Source organism: Anomaloglossus baeobatrachus, chromosome 4 (genome assembly GCF_048569485.1).
Source record: "Anomaloglossus baeobatrachus isolate aAnoBae1 chromosome 4, aAnoBae1.hap1, whole genome shotgun sequence".
NCBI classification, from domain to species: domain Eukaryota; kingdom Metazoa; phylum Chordata; class Amphibia; order Anura; family Aromobatidae; genus Anomaloglossus; species Anomaloglossus baeobatrachus.
The window spans coordinates 589315313-589337178 of NC_134356.1; the positions used below are offsets into that span (position 1 = coordinate 589315313).

At 52.5% G+C, this 21866-nt stretch overlaps 1 protein-coding gene across 1 annotated transcript in view; it reads left to right on the forward strand.

The window, feature by feature from the left end:
- The window catches only part of LOC142304095 (uncharacterized), a 58658-nt gene that overhangs the window by 18518 nt on the left and 18274 nt on the right, over positions 1-21866 (forward strand). The window contains exons 8-9 of the mRNA XM_075346127.1: positions 2882-2989; positions 17947-18048. Of these exons, the coding sequence (XP_075202242.1) occupies positions 2882-2989; positions 17947-18048 (210 nt within the window). The remainder of the gene's footprint in view (positions 1-2881; positions 2990-17946; positions 18049-21866) is intronic.

Below are 21866 nucleotides of genomic sequence, written 5' to 3' on the forward strand. Positions count from 1 at the left end.
ATGGCATCTGTTGTGGCGGTCCTACACTCTCAGGGCCACTCGGTGATTCCCTACTTAGACGATCTTCTGGTCAGGGCACCCTCTCAGTTGGCGTGTCAAAACAGCCTTTCCGTCGCTCTGGCGACTCTCCAGCAGTTCGGATGGATCATCAACTTCCCAAAATCCAAGTTGACACCGACCCAATCACTGACGTACCTTGGGATGGAGTTTCATACTCAGTCAGCGGTAGTCATGCTACCGCTGGACAAGCAGCTTTCTCTGCAGGCAGGGGTACAATCTCTTCTTCGGGGTCAGTCACACCCCTTGAGGCGCCTCATGCACTTCCTGGGGAAGATGGTGGCAGCGATGGAGGCAGTGCCCTTCGCGCAATTCCATCTGCGGCCACTCCAGTGGGACATTCTCCGCTAATGGGACAGGAGGTCGACTTCACTCGACAGGAACGTCTCTCTTTCCCTTGCAACCAAGATGTCACTTCAGTGGTGGCTCCTTCCCAACTCTCTGTCGCAGGGGAAATCCTTCCTACCCCCCACCTGGGCTGTGGTCACGACGGACGCGAGCCTGTCAGGGTGGGGGGCGGTTTTTCTCCACCACAGGGCTCAGGGAACCTGGACTCCGATGGAGTCATCCCTTCAGATCAATATTCTGGAGATAAGGGCAGTGTATCTAGCCCTATTGGCCTTTCATCGGTGGCTGGAGGGCAGGCAGATCCGGATCCAGTCGGACAACGCCACGGCCATCGCTTACATCAACCACCAAGGCGGCACTCGCAGTCGTCAAACCTTCCAGGAAGTCCGACGAATTCTGCAGTGGGTGGAAGCCACAGCTTCCACCATCTCCGCAGTTCACATCCCGGGCGTAGAAAACTGGGAAGCAGATTTTCTCAGCCGACAGGGCATGGACGCGGGGGAATGGTCTCTTCACCCAGACATGTTTCGAGAGATCTGTCGCCGCTGGGGGAACGCCGGACGTCGATCTCATGGCGTCACGGCACAACAACAAAGTCCCGGCATTCATGGCCCGGTCTCAAGATCACAGAGCTCTGGCGGCGGACGCATTAGTTCAGGATTGGTCGCAGTTTCGACTGCCCTATGTATTTCCTCCTCTGGCGATGCTGCCCAGAGTGCTGCGCAAAATCAGGTCCGACTGTCGTCGCGCCATTCTCGTCGCTCCAGATTGGCCGAGGCGGTCGTGGTACCCGGATCTGTGGCATCTCACGGTGGGTCAACCGTGGGCGCTCCCAGACCGCCCAGACTTGCTGTCTCAAGGGCCGTTTTTCCATCTGAATTCTGCGGCCCTCAACCTGACTGTGTGGCCATTGAGTCCTGGCTCCTAGCGTCCTCAGGGTTATCTCAAGATGTCATTGCCACTATGAGACAGGCCAGGAAACCAACGTCCGCCAAGATCTATCACAGGTCTTGGAGGATCTTCTTATCCTGGTGCTCTGATAAGGGTTTTTCTCCCTGGCCCTTTGCCTTACCCACTTTTTCTTTCATTCCTTCAATCCGGAATGGACAAGGGTTTGTCTCTCGGCTCTCTCAAGGGACAAGTATCGGCGCTTTCCGTATTTTTTCAAAAGCGTCTAGCCAGGCTTCCGCAGGTCCGCACGTTCCTGCAGGGAGTTTGCCACATAGTCCCACCTTACAAGCGTCCGCTGGGACCTCAACAGGGTGCTAACGGCTCTTCAGAAACCACCTTTCGAGCCGCTGCGGGAGGTCTCTTTATCACGTCTTTCGCAGAAGGTGGCATTTCTAGTGGCAGTTACATCGCTCCGTAGAGTGTCGGAGCTGGCAGCGCTGTCATGCAAAGCCCCCTTCCTGGTTTTTCACCAGGATAAGGTGGTTCTACGTCCGGTCCCGGAATTTCTCCCTAAGGTGGTATCCCCTTTTCATCTCAATCAGGATATCTCCTTACCTTCATTTTGCCCTCATCCGGTTCACCAATGTGAAAAGGATTTGCACTCGTTAGATCTAGTGAGAGCACTCCGGCTCTACGTGTCTCGCACGACGCCCCTGCGCCGTTCAGATGCGCTCTTTGTCCTTGTCGCTGGCCAGCGTAAGGGTTCGCAGGCTTCCAAGTCAACCTTGGCTCGATGGATCAAGGAATCGATTCTTGAAGCCTACCGTTCTTCTGGGCTTCCACTTCCTTCAGGGTTGAAAGCCCATTCTACCAGAGCCGTGGGTGCGTCCTGGGCATTGCGGCACCGGGCTACGGCTCAGCAGGTGTGTCAGGCAGCTACCTGGTCTAGTCTGCACACTTTCACGAAACACTATCAGGTGCATACCTATGCTTCGGCAGACGCCAGTCTAGGTAGGCGAGTCCTTCAGGCGGCGGTTGCCCACCTGTAAGAGGAGGGTTGTTCGGCTCTTGTTATTGAGGTATTCTTTTACCCACCCAGGGACTGCTTTTGGACGTCCCAATTGTCTGGGTCTCCCAATGGAGCGACAAAGAAGAAGGGAATTTTGTTTACTTACCGTAAATTCCTTTTCTTCTAGCTCCTTTTGGGAGACCCAGCAGCTGCCCCTGTTCCCTTCGGGCTGGTTGTTCTTTTGTGTACACATGTTGTTCATGTTGAATTGTTCTTTTGGTTCATGGTTCAGTTCTCCGAACATCCTTCGGATTGAATTTACCTTAGACCAATTGATAAGTTTCCTCCTTCCTGCTTTTGCACCAAAACTGAGGAGCCCGTGATGCACGGGAGGGTGTATAGGCAGAGGGGAGGGGTTACACTTTTTAAAGTGTAATACTTTGTGTGGCCTCCGGAGGCAGAAGCTATACACCCAATTGTCTGGGTCTCCCAATAGGAGCTAGAAGAAAAGGAATTTACGGTAAGTAAACAAAATTCCCTTCTTTACACTTTATTTTCTTTTTTTTTATCGTATAGCAATGCTGGATTAGATGATCATGAAGCCAAGAATCAAAAAACCTCATCAAGAAATACTGCAAATCCAAAACAACCTCCGTATCCAGAGGAGCGCCCCAGGAGTCATGGGTGAGCACTGGGTTTAGTAACTGTAGTGAAAAAATGTTGCTAAAAACGATCATTCTAGTGTCCGAGAGTCATTGATTGCTCTCGATAAGAGAAACAAAATGATAATCTTGTAGGTATGAGGGCATTAATGTGTAACAATAAAAAAAAAAAAAAATTTACAAAGCAATATTTTTCCAGCACCCATGACGGCACCACGAGAGAGGGGATCCGCCCTTCAAGGACAGGAAACCTCCAGAATAAAAAGGGGCGGCACCTCTCCCCTCATCAGTTGGTTTCCTGTCCTTGAACAGGGAGCCTCCAGAGATCTAATTGATCCAAGAAGGTCCTGATGGGCCGAAGATTCAAGTCCGTCGGCCGGCTCTGGCAGCGGCACGGGTCCTGCTGCGGTCGGCCGCGGTGCTGTGGAGCTGCCGCATCAGACCCATGGGGGTCCGGAGTGCGTACAGCGCGCCCGATTGGAGCGCCAGGAGCCTGCGGGGCGGGTAAGTGGATCTTCAAAGGGACCTGTCCGCAGGGCTCTCCCGTCGCAGCGTACCCACGGGGGTATGTCTGCTCACGGGCTCCTTCCCTTCCTCCCCCTCTCCTCTCCTTACCAGCGTCTTGTCGGCGTGTGCCTGCACCAGGCCGAGATGAGGGGGACGGCTGCTGCGATCCCTGCGGGGCGTCCTCGTGGCGGCTGATTAGGTGGCGCTTCCGGGAGGAGCGCCATGTTGTGAGTGGAAAGGAGATGTCCGGGCTGTGCGCAGGCGCGCGTTTTTTCCTATGAACGGGCGGCCTGTGGAGCCGGATGGGACGTCCGCCGGAAGTGGGGGCGGAGTCGCCAGACTGTCTTTTGAAATTTAGAGCGGCAATCCTCTCTATGGTGCCTGTGCTCTGTTGCCATGACGGACAAGCAGTCAGCGGCGTCTCCTTCGCCTCCCTCCTCTCCAAAACCTCCCTCTGATCATGATACAGCCTCCCTGAAGCGGCAGCAGAAGGGGGGCAAGGATGACAGTGTCGCTGGCTCAGGGGGCAAGCGTGGGGGGACGGATGACCGGTCCTCCAAGCGGAAGGACCCCGACTCTCCTGACAGAAGACGGCCTTCTAGAGGACGGAAGTCAGATGAGGGCCCTGCTGAACCGGTGTAGCCTCTGGGCATCGGTGGGTTAGTGCACCTCAGATGTTCCGCTTTTAATGGCGGTCATATTGCCTGTTTTTTTTATAGGATCGCAGTAAACGTAAGAAGTGTTTATCTAAATCCAGACATAAGGAATGCGCCTTGTGCTGTAAAGAACTTTCTGGTTCTTGGACTAAGAGATTGTGCAAAGGCTGCATTCAGCAAACTTTGTCGGAGGAACAGCCAGGATTTGCTTCCGACCTCCGGTCCCTCATACGGGAAGAGGTCAGGGACTCCCTCCGATCCCTGTCTGGAGCACAAAGTGCTGGGGGTTCTCGAGCCCCTTCGCCTACCCACGAGAACTCTGATAGGTCGGATGGGGAATGTGATTCCTCTGGCTCTACTTCCCGCTCCTCCTCTGATAGTGACTCAGGGGGTCGCCAGTGCTTCCCGCTAGATAATATGAAGAAGTTAGTTAAGGCGGTGAGAACCACCATGGGCCTCACGGATGAGAAACCTGAAAAATCTATCCAGGATAGGATGTTCGGGGGCATGGAGCAGAAGAAACGACGCTCCTTCCCGGTGGTGGATAAGATACAAGCCTTAATTGCCCGGGAATGGAAGAGACCTGATAAGAAGCATTCCATTCCTGGCGCCTTTAAGAGAAAATATCCGTTTGAGGAGGCCTCCTGCTCCACATGGGATAAGGCGCCAAAATTGGATGTGGCTGTCGCTAAGGCATCCAAAAAGTTTGCCTTGCCATTTGAGGACATGGGCTCCCTGAAAGACCAATTAGATAAGAAAGCTGATCACTTCCTAAAGAATACCTGGGAAGCTGCTGCCGGAGGACTAAGACCCGCCATTGCGGCTACCTGTACGGCTAGATCCCTGACTATATGGATTGACGAACTGGAAGACCAGTTTAGATCCCGAGCACCAAAGGAGGAGATTGCGTCCTCCCTCTCCAAGTTGCGGGGGGCGGCGGCCTTCCTTGTGGACGCCTCGGCGGACTCCACTAAGTTGGCTGCTAAATCAGCATCCCTCTCCAATGCGGCTAGAAGGGCTCTCTGGCTGAAATGCTGGCCGGGGGATCTGCAAACTAAGTCTAAACTCTGCAATATCCCTTGTCAAGGTGAATTTCTGTTCGGGCCGGTACTGGATGACATCCTAGAAAAAGCTAGCGACAAGAAGGGCGGCTTTCCCTTTCCATCGTTTCCTTCTTCACGGCGGTCCTTTCGGAGGAAGCCAGTTCGCCGCCCCACCCGACCACGGGATCGGAATACCTGGTCCGATAGACTCAGGGAAAGGGGTTCATGTTCAAGGGCCCCTCAAAAGATCAGAATAAGTCGTCCAAGTGACTCGCTTTCCCAGGTCGGAGGGAGGCTCTCTCAGTTCCTTCCGGCTTGGGAAAGGATTTCCTCCAGTGCAGGGATACTGGCCCTTATACGCTCCGGCCTCCGGCTCCCCTTCCTTCGGCCTCCTCCTCCCAGGTTCGTGGTTACCCCTCTGCGTCGTTCCCCGGCGGAACAGCTGGCGTTGGAAGCAGAGGTCCGTCACCTCCTCTTCAAGAGGGTTCTAGTGGAAGTTCCCTCAAGGGAACAGGGAGAAGGGTTCTATTCCACCCTCTTTCTGGTAGGGAAGCCCGACGGTTCCTATCGCACAATCATCAACCTGAAAGCCCTCAACCGGTTCCTTCAAATAGACAGCTTCAAGATGGAGTCCGTGCGGTCCATAGTGAAATATCTGTATCCCCACTGTCACATGGCTGTCATAGACTTACGCGATGCATATTATCATATCCCAATACACTCTCTTTTCCAATGCTTCCTCAGGATAGCCCTCCACATGGACGGTCGGGTCTGCCATTTCCAATACAAAGCCCTCCCCTTCGGTCTGGCCATCGCCCCGAGGATTTTTACAAAGATAATAGCGGAAATGTCGGCATATCTGCGTCAGAGAGAGGTCCTTCTGATTCCTTATCTGGACGACTTCTTGATTGTGGGCGCCTCAGCTCTTCATTGTGCGGCCCTTCTCCGGCAGGTGCAAGCTTCCCTGCCGGAGTTGGGCTGGTTGATCAACGAGGAAAAGTCCAGATTAATTCCATTAAAGGTTCAGCTGTTTCTGGGACTCACCTGGGACTCCAATACTCAACTCTGTCGGTTGCCTCCTTCCAAAGTGGAAGCCCTTCGGACCCAGATAGACCGGACTCTGAGGCACCGGCGTCTGTCTCTCCGGGGTGAGATGTCCCTCCTGGGCTCCCTGACTGCGGCCATCCCGGCCGTCAGATGGGCTCAAGCACACACCAGGGTCCTACAGTGGAATATCTTACAGCATCAGACGGCTCACGGGGACCATCTGGACAGACTCATCATTCTCAAACATCGCACCTTGCAGTCCCTCTATTGGTGGCTAGATCCGGTCCACTTGGGCAGAGGGGTGCCTTGGAGGGCACCAGAGCCCGTGGTGGTAACCACCGACGCCAGTCTCTACGGTTGGGGGGCACATCTGGACGCTCTTTTCATTCAGGGACGATGGTCTGGAGAAGAAGCTCAAAATTCCTCGAATACAAGGGAATTGCTGGCGGTGGAAAAGGCGTTAGGTCGTTTCCTGCCATTGTTACGGGGTCGACATGTGAAAGTTCTGTCGGACAACCAAGCGACGGTAGCATATCTCAACCACCAGGGGGGTACTCGCTCCAGACACCTCATGTCCGTCGCAAGCAGGATCATGTCTTGGGCAGAGGCTCATCTGGGTACCCTGTCGGCAGTGCACATCCGAGGGAAGGAGAACGATTTGGCGGACTTTCTCAGTCGCACCCAGTTTCACCAGGGCGAATGGTCTCTAAATCAGTCCGTTTTCAACAGGATAACGGGGATGTGGGGGGTTCCCGAGATAGACCTCTTTGCCACACGGACCAACAGGAAGGTTCCCCGATTCTGTTCCCTGGATCCAAGGGATCATCCCCACTCGGTGGACGCGCTGTTGCTCAAGTAGGACTTCCGCCTTGCATATGCCTTCCCTCCACTCATCCTCCTGGTCAGGAAGATACGGGAGGATCAAGCATTCGTGATTCTCATAGCACCCTTTTGGCCGAAGAGGCCTTGGTTTTATTGGCTGACTCATCTGTCAGTCACCGATCCGTGGGTTCTCCCGGACCTACCGGATCTCCTATCTCAGGGTCCAGCCTTCCACCCACAGCACACCAGGTTACATCTGACGGCGTGGCTCTTGAGAGGTCGCTATTAGGCACTAAGGGGTTTTCTCAGGGTCTGATCTCCACCTTGATGCAGTGCAGAAAGCCTGTCACTACTCGCATTTATGGGCGTATTTGGCCGAAATTCCTGTCCTCTTCGGGTGCAGATCCTACTAAACCACCCTCCGTCCCGGTTGTCCTGGAATTTCTCCAGAAGGGTTGGGAACTGGGTCTATCCGTTAGTACCCTTAAGGTGCAAATCTCCGCACTGAGCGCCTTGTATAACCATGCCCTGGCTGGAGATCCCTGGATATCGAGGTTCGTTAGGTCCTGTGCTAGGTCTAAGCCTCGGGGAACCATGCCACTTCCATCCTGGGACCTTAACTTGGTCCTTTCAGCTTTAACACGGCCCCTATTTGAGCCCTTAGATTCTATCTCTCTCAAGCATCTGTCCCTTTAAGACGATTCTCCTGGTCGCCCTCACTTCTGCCCGTAGGGTTAGTGACCTTCAGGCCTTATCCATTTCTCCTCCGTATACCCAGTTTTTTGAGGACCGAGTAGTTTTACGTACTGACCCTGCCTATTTGCCGAAGGTGCATTCCCACTTCCATAGATCACAGGAAATAGTGCTCCCCTCTTTTTATGCCAACCCTTCTACTCCGGAGGAGATGGGATGGCACTGCCTGGATGTTAGGCGTTGTCTTCAAAGGTATCTGTTGGTCACCTCGGAAGGGAGGAAGGATAAGTCTCTGTTTGTAGTCTTCCAGGGTTGTAGGAAGGGGCTTAAGGCTTCTAAATCAACTTTGGCAAGGTGGATCAGGGATGCCATCTCTGTTGCCTACGCAGCCGGGGGGAAGACGTACCTCCTGGTTTGAAGGCACACTCCACGCGAGCGATGGCATCTTCCTGGGCGGAGAGATCGGAGGTCTCCATCGAGCAGATATGTAAGGCGGCAACCTGGTCTTCTCCGTCCACCTTTTTTAATCACTATCGCCTTGATTTGTCGTTCACCGACATCACCTTTGGGAGGCGGGTTCTGCAAACTGTTGTCCCTCCCTAGGTCTTCCTCTGTAATTCTCTCGTGGTGCCGTCATGGGTGCTGGAAAAATACGTAATTACTTACCGGTAATGTGTTTTTACTGAACCCATGACGGCACCCTTACATTCCCTCCCTGCACTTGGGGGTTGCTAGTTTGCTTCCCTTTTCACTCCTCTTCACTGGGCGGTTATGGTGGCGGGATATGTTTTTTAACGATGTTCCTTGTTTCGGAGGTCCTGTCATACTCGGTAATCAACTGATGCGGGGAGAGGTGCTGCCCCTTTTTATTCTGGAGGTTTCCTGTCCTTGAAGGGCGGATCCCCTCTCTCGTGGTGCCGTCATGGGTTCAGAAAAAACACATTACCGGTAAGTAATTACGTATTTTCGGACAAATAAACCCCTTAACCCCCGGGCAATTTTACGTTTGTGTTTTCTTTTTTTTTTTTTTGTTTTTGTTTTTATTTTTGTCAGTCTTGCCATATTAAGGGTGGTTTTGTGTTTTTGTTTTGTTTTTTTTTTCTTCCACGGCACGAGTTCTACTTTTAAATAAGACCATAACTTTTACCATTTCCAAGTGCAAAAAAAGTCCAATTGTACGATTGTTTTTCAGATATTTTATTCACTGTGTTCTCTATATGGTAAAACTGATGTCGGTGCGATACCTCAGGTCCGTACGAGTTCACAGACACCAAACGAGTATAGGTTTACTTTTATCTAAGGGGTTAAAAACAGTTCAGAAGTTTGTCCCAAAAAAGACGCCCGTTTTGCACCACCTTCCTTCATCCATAATGGTTTCTTTTTTTCGGGATCTATGGCTCAGTGACTGCTTATTTTTTTCTGCCTTGAGCTGATATTTTTAACTGTACCATTTTTTTGCGCAGATGCTACCTTTTGATCGCCTGTTATCACATTTTGCGTAAAATTTGCAGCGACCAAAAAACGTAATTTTGGCGTTTGGATTTTTTTTTTTTTGCTGCTTTTTTACCGATCAGATTAATTGATTTTTATATTTTGATCGTGCATTTCTGAACGTGGCGATACCAAATATGTGTTTGTTGTTTTTTGGGGTTTTTTTGTTGGCACCTTTTTGAACTTTTAGGGGTTTGTTTTTTTTTTGTTTACACTAGACCCCATAGGGGAATATAACGATCAGCAGTCTGATCGCTCATTTCTTGTAGATCAGAGCAGCATTGCTCTGATCTACACAAAAGCTGCTTTCCTCTCACATACTGCCCTCTGCCGGCTGTATGAGAAACTGACTCATGATAGCTACAAGAGTCATCACCTGACCCTGTGCTACCATGGCAAGCATCGGATCCATGTGATCACATCGTGTAACTTCTGATGGAGCCGGGTACGTGCTTACCGCGGCCCTGTGTTACATCGCGCTGTGACACTTTCACAGCGCAATCTAAGGGGTTAACGGGCGCAAGTGGATAACAAATCTACTCGTGCCGGATGGCTGCACATGTCAGCTGTTCAAATCAGCAGCAGGCAGGGGTTACCCGACACAATCAATGATGTACCCGGGACATCATGTGTCGTGAAGAGGTTAAGAAATATACCATACCTGATGAAGAGATCTGTGTTGTCTGGAAATCTTGCTTTCTAACACCATTTTATTTTCATGACCAACTAAAAGGTATGGTATGTACAAGGTTATTATTCAGTTTCTCATACTGAGAACAATCTATTCTCCATGTGGGCCTGTTTAACTTCTTATTGTAAAACCATAGACAAAGTTATCATGAAAATGTTAATGCCTAGTGCAGAAAGAATCCACCATTAGTCGTAGCTGGGAAGGACCCAATAGCCATGGACCTTCCCAGCCTGATAATATCAGCCACCAGCAGTCTGCTTTACCTTTGCTGGTTATCTAAAATAAGAGGGACTCCATGTTATTTGTATTTATTGGGTTAAACCAGAATAAACACCCTTTAGTGCACATGAAATAATGAAGTTTAAATGGGGGGGGGGGGGGGGCATTATTTACCTGCAGGATATCTGCTTACTGACAACATCCGCTAGGGCTTATTTTCGGGGAAAAACTGTTGGGGGAAAGGTTCCCTCAAGAAATGCATAACGAAAACACACACACACACCATTTCCCCCCCCGGCTGCCGGCTCAGAATCGTGCAGCGGAGTGCAAGAGCATGCGGATGGAACGCGTTGATGTCTGCTTTCCATGATGAAGTGTCCTGCAGTAACTTTTTTTTTTTTTTTTTTTTTTTTCTTTGCTGCATGGACACTTAATTATTGAACCGCGAGTAGGGCTTGTATTTGAGCCTTACCCCGAAAATGCTGAAAACTCCTTCTAGGGCTTATTTTCAGGGAAACGCTGTAGGATGAATTTACAGAAGTATTCTATGATGTACAAGATGCTATGCGAGAAAAAAATAAATAAATCACACACCCACATAGCACTCGTGTGACATATGTATGACACTCGTTACATTTTTCTGGATGAGTATCGGAGCAATTATTTATATGCAGGTGTGAACCAAACCCAGTATTTCTTTGTCGCTCCATTGGGAGACCCAGACAATTGGGTGTATAGCTTCTGCCTCCGGAGGCCACACAAAGTATTACACTTAAAAGTGGAAACCCCTCCCCTTCTGCCTATACACCCCCCCGTGCATCACGGGCTCCTCAGTTTTTATGCTTTGTGCGAAGGAGGCACACATGCACGCAAGCTCCACAATTTAGTCAGCAGCAGCTGCTGACTATATCGGATGGAAGAAAAGAGGGCCCATAACAGGGCCCCCGGCATGCTCCCTTCTCACCCCACTCTGGTCGGCGGTGCTGTTAAGGTTGAGGTACCCATTGCGGGTACATAGGCAGGAGCCACATGCTGTTTTCCTTCCCCATCCCTTAGGGGCTCTGGGCGAAGTGGGATCCTAACCGGTCACCATGCATGGGACCGTGCTCCCTCCACAGCCCCTGGGGGAATCTGCTGGACAGGAGACCGGGTATCGTCAGGGACAGGCCCTGCTCCTCTGAGGTACTCTGTGTCCCCTTGGGGACGGCGCATAGAGCGCCTGTGTAACGGACGCTGCAGCACCTGCCGGGTGTTTTGCGTCGCCGGGACTACCGCGCCGACCGCGCTTGTTTGCCGGCCGCGCTGATAAGTTTAGTCCTCGGCTTTTGCGGCCTAGTATCGCAAACTCCCGCCCACGGGCCTGCCAGTCAGGGGTGAGGGAAGGACGCTAAACTACATGTCAGCGGTGAGGGCTGGAGCATACTGAGGTATCCTCCTCCCCCCTCACTGAGCACTGCGGGGCACCAGATTCCCACACTTTCTGAGGCACGCCCACGGCTCCCTCCTCCTCTCAGAACGCTGGCAGCCATTCCTATCAGCACTTCTGACGCTGGAGAGGAGAGACAACACCGCTCTGGGAGGCCCAGGCAGGGAATCTGGTGGTCACACAACCGCTGCGTGCGGTCGGTAAGCCGCACCTGTTACTAGGTGCTGGCCCCCCTGGGTGCCGAAGTGTATATTTATATGCTTATATTCTATACATTTACTCTGTACGGCCGCACTGCTTGTTTTTGGCTATATACCCTCTCTGATTGCACTCAGAGGAGACAACAGCATGTCGTCCGCAAAAAGCAAAGGTGCCAAGGCACAGGCTTACTTTGCAACCTGTACCTCAAGTGCGGCTATGCTACCTGCAGGTTCCACCTACCCTCGTGTGCAATGCTCGGCCCCTGTGACACTCACTCAGCCGGAGCCTCAGCCACTGGTGGGACCCTCGGCCCCGGTGGAACCACCTGCTGCCACTGTCCAGGTGACAGGGACAGAGTTTGCAGTATTCGCTGACAAACTTTCTGAGTCTATGGATAAATGGTCTGCTAAGATACTAGAAGCCTTGCAGTCCAGACCGGTAACACAGGCCCCGGGCACTGTTGAATCATTGACCCCAGGCCCCCCTCGGTTGGAGCAGCAAAGTGCTCCTGGGGCGACTCATAGGTCCCACGGTGAGGTCTCCGACGCGGACCGCAGTCCCAGACCGCCTAAGCGGGCTCGCTGGGAGCTTCTCTCGACTTCATCACACTGCTCAGGGTCTCAGCATGAGGATGAAGCGGAGGTGGCAGAGCAGGACTCTGATCCTGACGCCGCTCTCAACCTGGATACACCTGAAGGGGACGCCATAGTAAATGACCTTATAGCGTCCATCAATCAGGTGTTGGATCTTTCTCCCCCAGCTCCTCCGATTGAGGAGTCAGCTTCTCAGAAGGAGAAATTCCATTTCAGGTTTCCCAAACGTACAATGAGTGCGTTTCTGGATCACTCCGACTTCAGAGATACAGTCCAGAAACACCGAGCTTTTCCAGATAAGCGCTTTACTAAGCGCCTTAAAGACACACGTTATCCCTTCCCCCCCTGACGTAGTCAAGGGTTGGGCTCAGTGTCCCAAGGTGGACCCTCCAGTCTCTAGACTGGCGGCTAGATCCATAGTTGCAGTGGCAGATGGTGCATCACTCAAGGATGCCACTGACAGGCAGATAGAGCTCCTGTTGAAATCCATCTATGAAGCTATAGGCGCATCCTTTGCTCCGGCATTCGCAGCCGTATGGGCACTCCAAGCTATCTCAGCTTGTCAGTCTGAGATTAATGCAGTCACACGTGCCTCTACTCCGCAGGTTGTGTCCTTAACATCTCAGGCGTCGGCGTTTGCGTCCTACGCCATGAATGCTGTCCTAGACTCTGCGAGTCGTACGGCGGTAGCATCCGCCAATTCGGTGGCAGTCCGCAGGGCCATGTGGCTACGTGAATGGAAGGCAGACTCTGCTTCCAAAAAGTTCTTAACCGGGTTGCCATTTTCTGGCGACCGCCTGTTTGGCGAACGATTGGATGAAATCATTAAACAATCCAAGGGAAAGGACTCATCCTTACCCCAGTCCAAACCAAACAGACCTCAACAACGGAAGGTACAATCGAGGTTTCGGTCCTTTCGGCCCGCGGGCAGGTCTCAATTCTCCTCGTCCAACAGGCCACAGAAGGGTCAGAGGAACTCCGATTCATGGCGGTCTAAGTCACGTCCTAAGAAGAACGCCGGAGGAACCGCTCCCAAAGCGGCCTCCTCATGACTTTCGGCCTCCTCAAACCGCATCCTCGGTCGGTGGCAGGCTCTCCCGCTTTTGCGACGCCTGGTTGCCACATGTCCAAGACCGATGGGTGCGAGACATTTTGTCTCACGGTTACAGGATAGAGTTCAGCTCTCGTCCTCTCACTCGTTTCTTCAGAACATCTCTTCCCCCCCGAGCGAGCCGATGCTCTTCTTCAGGCGGTGAGCACTCTGAAGGCAGAAGGAGTGGTGATCCCTGTTCCCCTTCAGCAACGGGGCCACGGTTTTTACTCCAACTTGTTTGTGGTGCCAAAAAAGGACGGATCTTTCCGTCCCGTTCTGGACCTAAAACTGCTCAACAGACACGTGAAAACCAGGCGGTTCCGGATGGAATCTCTCCGCTCCGTCATCGCCTCAATGTCCCAAGGAGACTTCCTAGCATCAATCGACATCAGGGATGCTTATCTCCACGTACCGATTGCACCAGAGCATCAGCGCTTCCTGCATTTCGCCATCGGGGACGAACACCTTCAGTTCGTGGCACTGCCTTTCGGCCTGGCGACAGCCCCACGGGTCTTCACCAAGGTCATGGCAACAGTGGTAGCAGTCCTACACTCTCAGGGACACTCAGTGATCCCTTACTTAGACTATCTGCTTGTCAAGGCCCCCTCTCAGGTGGCATGCCAACACAGCCTGAATATTGCTCTGGAGACTCTCCAGAGATTCGGGTGGATCATCAATTTTCCAAAGTCAAAACTGACACCGGCCCAATCACTGACATATCTCGGCATGGAGTTTCATACTCTCTCAGCGATAGTGAAGCTTCCGCTGGACAAACAGCGTTCACTACAGACAGGGGTGCAATCTCTCCTTCGAGCCCAGTCGCACCCCTTGAGGCGCCTCATGCACTTCCTAGGGAAGATGGTGGCAGCAATGGAGGCAGTTCCTTTTGCGCAGTTTCATCTGCGTCCACTTCAATGGGACATTCTCTGCAAATGGGACAGGAAGTCGACGTCCCTTGACAGGAACGTCTCCCTTTCTCGGGCAGCCAAGGCCTCCCTTCAGTGGTGGCTTCTTCCCACTTCGTTGTCGAAGGGGAAATCCTTCCTGCCCCCATCCTGGGCGGTGGTCACGACGGACGCGAGTCTGTCAGGGTGGGGAGCGGTCTTCCTCCACCACAGGGCTCAGGGTACGTGGACTCAGCCAGAGTCCTCCCTTCAGATCAATGTTCTGGAGATAAAGGCAGTGTATCTAGCCCTAAAGGCGTTCCAGCCGTGGCTGGAAGGCAGGCAGATCCGAATTCAGTCGGACAACGCCACGGCGGTGGCATACATCAACCACCAAGGCGGCACACGCAGTCGGCAAGCCTTCCAGGAAGTCCGGCGGATTTTGCTGTGGGTGGAAGCCACAGCCTCCACCATCTCCGCAGTTCACATCCCGGGCGTAGAAAACTGGGAAGCAGACTTTCTCAGTCGCCAGGGCATGGACGCAGGGGAATGGTCTCTTCACCCGGACGTGTTTCAAGAGATCTGTTGCCGCTGGGGGAAGCCTGACGTCGACCTAATGGCGTCCCGGCACAACAACAAGGTCCTGGCATTCATGGCACGTTCTCAAGATCACAGAGCTCTGGCGGCAGACGCATTAGTTCAGGATTGGTCGCAGTTTCGACTGCCTTATGTATTTCCTCCTCTGGCACTGCTGCCCAGAGTGTTACGCAAGATCAGGTCCGACTGCCGCCGCGCCATCCTCGTTGCTCCAGACTGGCCGAGGAGGTCGTGGTACCCGGATCTGTGGCATCTCACGGTGGGCCAACCGTGGGCACTACCAGACCGACCAGACTTGCTGTCTCAAGGGCCATTTTTCCATCTGAATTCTGCGGCCCTCAACCTGACTGTGTGGCCATTGAGTCCTGGATCCTAGCGTCTTCAGGGTTATCTCAAGAGGTCATTGCCACTATGAGACAGGCCAGGAAACCAACGTCCGCCAAAATCTACCACAGGACGTGGAGGATCTTCTTATCCTGGTGCTCTGATCAGGGTTTTACTCCCTGGCCATTTGCCTTGCCCACTTTTCTGTCCTTCCTTCAATCCGGAATGGAAAAGGGTTTGTCTCTCGGCTCCCTTAAGGGACAAGTCTCGGCGCTCTCTGTATTTTTTCAAAAGCGCCTAGCCAGGCTTCCACAGGTACGCACGTTCCTGCAGGGGGTTTGCCACATAGTCCCTCCTTACAAGCGTCCGCTAGAACCCTGGGATCTGAACAGGGTGCTAACTGCTCTTCAGAAACCACCTTTCGAGCCAATGAGGGATATTTCTCTTTCACGCCTTTCGCAGAAAGTGGTCTTCCTAGTGGCAGTCACATCACTTCGGAGAGTGTCTGAGCTAGCAGCGCTGTCATGCAAAGCCCCCTTCCTGGTGTTTCACCAGGACAAGGTGGTTCTGCGTCCGGTTCCGGAATTTCTCCCTAAGGTGGTATCCCCTTTTCATCTCAATCAGGATATCTCCTTACCTTCTTTTTGTCCTCATCCAGTTCACCAATGTGAAAAGGATTTGCACTTGTTAGATCTGGTGAGAGCACTCAGACTCTACATTTCTCGTACGGCGCCCCTGCGCCGCTCGGATGCGCTCTTTGTCCTTGTCGCTGGCCAGCGTAAAGGGTCGCAGGCTTCCAAGTCAACCTTGGCTCGATGGATCAAGGAACCAATTCTTGAAGCCTACCGTTCTTCTGGGCTTCCGGTTCCTTCAGGGCTGAAGGCCCATTCTACCAGAGCCGTGGGTGCGTCCTGGGCTTTGCGGCACCAGGCTACGGCTCAGCAGGTGTGTCAGGCGGCTACCTGGTCGAGTCTGCACACTTTCACGAAACACTATCAAGTGCATACCTATGCTTCGGCAGATGCCAGCCTAGGTAGGTGAGTCCTTCAGGCGGCGGTTGCCCACCTGTAGGAAGGGGCCGTTTTACGGCTCTATTACCGAATATTATTTACCCACCCAGGGACTGCTTTTGGACGTCCCAATTGTCTGGGTCTCCCAATGGAGCGACAAAGAAGAAGGGAATTTTGTTTACTTACCGTAAATTCCTTTTCTTCTAGCTCCAATTGGGAGACCCAGCACCCGCCCCTGTTCCCTTCGGGCTGTTCTTTTGTGTACACACGTTGTTCATGTTGAATTGTTCTTGGTTCATGGTTTTCAGTTCTCCGAACATCCTTCGGATTGAATTTACCTTAGACCAATTTATAAGTTTCCTCCTTCCTGCTTTTGCACCAAAACTGAGGAGCCCGTGATGCACGGGGGGGTGTATAGGCAGAAGGGGAGGGGTTTCCACTTTTAAGTGTAATACTTTGTGTGGCCTCCGGAGGCAGAAGCTATACACCCAATTGTCTGGGTCTCCCAATTGGAGCTAGAAGAAAAGGAATTTACGGTAAGTAAACAAAATTCCCTTCTTCCCTCGGTCCAGTGCTTGCTTTCCACCACTGTTTGTCTGCAGTGCTGATGTCACCAGTGATGTAGCCATCTATGATTTGTGGCTTTCCCTGTGTAGATGACATGAGCCTCTGAGCTCACTGGCTGCAATGCTAACAATGTGGGGGTAGTGATGGAGAGCCACACTTAGGGGGTACTTTGCACGTTGTGACATCGCTACTTCGATATCGTCGGGGTCAAATCGAAAGTGACGCACATCTGGCGCCGGTAAGAACATCGCAACGTGTAAAGCCTACAATCACCGATAAACTATCGCAAAAGCGTTGAAAATCGGTGATCTCCGATTGTCGGTCATTTCCATAATTTCGTTGCAGCGACAGGTACGATGTTGTTCCTAGTTCCTGCGGCAGCACACATCGCTGTGTATGAAGCCGCAGGAGTGAGGAACATCTCCTTAACTTCGTCCCGGCTGCAATGAGGAGGGCGGGATGTTTATGTCCCGCTCAGCTCCGCCCCTCCGCTTCTATTGGCCGCCTGCCGTGTGATGTCACTGTGACGCCGCACGACCCGTCCCCTTAGGAAGGAGGCGGGTCGCCGGCTAGAGCGACGTCGCAGGGCAGGTAAGTGCGTGTGAAGCTGCCGTAGCGATAATGTTCACTACGGCAGCTATCACAAACTATCGCATCTGCGACTGGGACTATCACGCTCGGCATCGCTACAATCGGCTAGCGATGTTGCAGCGTGCAAAGTACCCCTTAGTGTTAATCAAAGAGGTCATGCTTCAGAAAGGTCTATAGTCCTGTAATAATGTGACATAAACCTCAGCACCAATAAAACAAGTGGAGAAAATTTTGCTGCGAAAGTAGTTTATTCTGATCTGTCACCAAAGAAAAGGCAGATTTGTCCAACGCGTTGACCAACAAGTGGCCATTGTCAAGGACATCTGTTCTGTATAGGCACTTGCTGGGCACGTAGGGTTGGTGGGCAGTCATGAATGGGGGCAGGAGCAGTGCACTCCGGACATAGAGCATTAAGCAGTGGTTTTTCAGGTGCTATGACCTGTATGCACATTACTGTAGCTCTTCTAGTGATTTCCTATAATGATCCTTGTTCTCTTTTTGTGTATGTGTTCCTATTTGTAAAGCGGTGCTGGATTAGACTACTACCAAGCCAATAATCGGCAACACCTCTCAAGGAGGAATGCCAATTCACCACCATGTGCAGAGGAGCAACCCAGGAGTCAAAGGTAATCACTGACTTTTATCACTTGTAAACAATGCACTTCTCATTGTAATTGTGTTAAAAGTATGTGCACCTTAAATCTCCATATTTGCTTGTTCAACTTCTTAATGCAAAACCATAGGCCCTTTAAAAAGGGGAAAAGAAAATGGTAAAACCATGTCTTGGCATGTGAATACACCCCTAGTGTTAGTTATTCTGACTATGTTAGTCATCACTCAATGTAAGGCCGGAGTCACACTTGGGAGTGACTCGCTTTGCCCGACACAGCCTCACTCTCCTAACAGGAGCGGGTTGGCTGCATGTATATCTATGCAGCTGAGACGCCCCTGCTAGGAGAGTGTGCGGCCGTTCCTGGTGATGCAATGCGAGACTCACGTGTGTCACTTGCAAGTGTGACCCCATCCTTATGGGAATCTCTGCGCAGAATGACTGTTCAAGCCAAGCACATGCGCTCAGTGCACTCTTGGTGTGACCAAACAGCTAAATACAACTTTCCACCTACTTGTTTTCCATCCATCTCTGCCCTTCTCTTTTGGTTATCCTCCCAGGTGAAGGTTTAGTCTGAGTAGGATATTTTAGAATGGCTCAGGGCATGTACAGACACTACGTGGCTCCTAGAGGATTATCCAACAACAGTATGGCTGCTCAAAGATGTCCGCTTAATGTTTACTATGCAAATGATGATGCTGTGCACAGTCCTTAGATTTATCCACCAGGCCAGGAACCAGAACAGATGGTTGTGTGTTTCTCCCCTAAACAGAGCAGCGGTCTCCTGGGTGCTGCACATGGGGTGCATTTTATTATGTTGGCATTTGTGAAGTGGTGAATTCATCTATCGGTAATGTTTGAGAAGAGGCCTTTCCTTTTTTTATAGGTTTGTGTCCAGCTTTTGCTCCTAGATGAGCTTGTTGGGTCACAGCCACTTAGTGAGGTCTGACGCAGCTACTACAGTCAGTATCGCGCTTGTACTTAGGGCCACCATTGTTAATCGTCTTCTTTCATCTTAATGTTGCCACAGGTTTTTTTCATGGTTCTCTTTTCTGACATTAAGATCCCCATTTCCAGAGCTTGGAGACGCCCAGCGTCCAGTCCACACAAGGTGGTGATCCCTAATGATTGGTTGTTACTACTAGATGAGTTCTTAAAGATGTGAGCAGTTACAGACACACAGCTCTGCTGCATACAGACAGACACACACACACACACACACACACACACACACACGTCTCCTTGGGGGGGGCCATGCAGCTCACTGGGGCCCATAAACCGGGTGGCTGGGAGGGAGTATACAGGTCGAGGGGGGGGAGGGGGTAGCACTTACCGCTCGGTCACGGAGGAGAGGCGACCCACACAGCGCTGGAGGTCGCTGGCTGGCACTGCGCCTCCTTCATCTGTGGGACTAAGCAGGCTGCGCAGTAGCTCCGCCCACAGATGAAGCTCAAACCAGGAGGACGCTGTTGCCTTAAAGGGACGGCAGCCACAGTTTCCTGCCGAGGACTGCGGTCCCCGGAACTCGGCCCGGGGGCAGCAGAACTGAAAGCGAGTGGCCAAAATGCCACCTCCCTGACACGTGCCACCCGGTGAGGACCTCCCCCCCTTTGCTACGCCACTGCTGACCATGATACTGCTTGTGCTGGAGGGTGACAGCAGCTATTGCCTGGGGATTGGATTCTGTGAAGCAAAATATATCAAACACCTCTCTCCCACAGACACCGCCACTAACTATTCTCACAGATAAAGAGGTGAAAATCTAGATTTCTTTGTCGCTCCATTGGGAGACCCAGACAATTGGGGTGTATAGCTTCTGCCTCCGGAGGCCACACAAAGTATTACACTTAAAAGTGTAAACCCCTCCCCTCTGCCTATACACCCCCCGTGCATCACGGGCTCCTCAGTTTTTATGCTTTGTGTTGAAGGAGGCACACATGCACGCAAGCTCCACAATTTAGTCAGCAGCAGCTGCTGACTATATCGGATGGAAGAAAAGAGGGCCCATAACAGGGCTCCCGGCATGCTCCCTTCTCACCCCACTCTGGTCGGCGGTGCTGTTAAGGTTGAGGTACCCATTGCGGGTACAAAGGCTGGAGCCACATGCTGTTTTCCTTCCCCATCCCTTAGGGGCTCTGAGTGAAGTGGGATCCTAACCGGTCACCATGCATGGGACCGTGCTCCCTCCACAGCCCCTGGGGGAATCTGCTGGACAGGAGACCGGGTATCGTCAGGGACAGGCCCTGCTCCTCTGAGGTACTCTGTGTCCCCTTGGGGACGGCGCATAGAGCGCCTGTGTAACGGACGCTGCAGCACCTGCCGGGTGTTTTGCGTCGCCGGGACTACCGCGCCGACCGCGCTTGTTTGCCGGCCGCGCTGATAAGTTTAGTCCTCGGCTTTTGCGGCCTAGTATCGCAAACTCCCGCCCACGGGCCTGCCAGTCAGGGGTGAGGGAGGGACGCTAAACTACATGTCAGCGGTGAGGGCTGGAGCATACTGAGGTATCCTCCTCCCCCCTCACTGAGCACTGCGGGGCACCAGATTCCCACACTTTCTGAGGCACGCCCACGGCTCCCTCCTCCTCTCAGAACGCTGGCAGCCATTCCTATCAGCACTTCTGACGCTGGAGAACTTCAGAGGGGAGACAACACCGAGCGCCACAGCTCTGGGAGGCCCAGACAGGGAATCTGGTGGTCACACAACCGCTGAGGGCGGTCGGTAAGCCGCACCTGTTACTAGGTGCTGGCCCCCCTGGGTGCCGAAGTGTATATTTATATGCTTATATTGTATACATTTACTCTGTACGGCCGCACTATTTGCTTTTGGCTATATACCCTCACTGCTTGCTCTAAGAGGAGACAACAGCATGTCGTCCGCAAAAAGCAAGGGTACCAAGGCACAGACTTATTTTGCAACCTGTACCTCATGTGCGGCTATGCTACCTGCAGGTTCCACCTACCCTCATTGTGTGCAATGCTCGGCCCCTGTGACACTCACTCAGCCGGAGCCTCAGCCACTGGTGGGACCCTCGGCCCCGGTGGAACCACCTGCTGCCACTGTCCAGGTGACAGGGACAGAGTTTGCAGTATTCGCTGACAAACTTTGAGTCTATGGATAGATGGTCTGCTAAGATACTAGAAGCTTTGCAGTCCAGACCGGTAACACAGGCCCCGGGCACTGTTGAATCATTGCCCCCAGGCCCCCCTCGGTCGGAGCAGCAAAGTGCTCCTGGGGCGACTCATAGGTCCCACGGTGAGGACTCCGACACGGACCGCAGTCCCAGACCGGCTAAGCGGGCTCGCTGGGAGCTTCCCTCGACTTCATCACACTGCTCAGGGTCTCAGCATGAGGACTCTCTGGAGGATGAAGCGGAGGTGGCAGATCAGGGCTCTGATCCTGACGCTGCTCTCAATCTTGATACACCTGAAGGGGACGCCATAGTAAATGACCATATAGCGTCCATCAACCAGGTGCTAGAACTTTCTCCGCCAGCTCCTCCGATTGAGGAGTCAGCTTCTCAGCAGGAGAAATTCCAATTTAGGTTTCCCAAACGTACACGGAGTGCGTTTTTCGATCACGCCAACTTCAGAGATACAGTCCAGAAACACCGAGCATTTCCGGACAAGCGCTTTACTAAGCGCCTTAATGACACACGTTACCCCTTCCCCACTGACGTAGTCAAGGGTTGGGCTCAGTGTCCCAAGGTGGATCCTCCAGTCTCCAGACTGGCGGCTAGATCCATAGTTGCAGTGGCAGAAGGTTCATCACTCAAGGATGCCACTGACAGGCAGATAGAGCTCCTGATGAAATCCATCTATGAAGCTATAGGCGCGT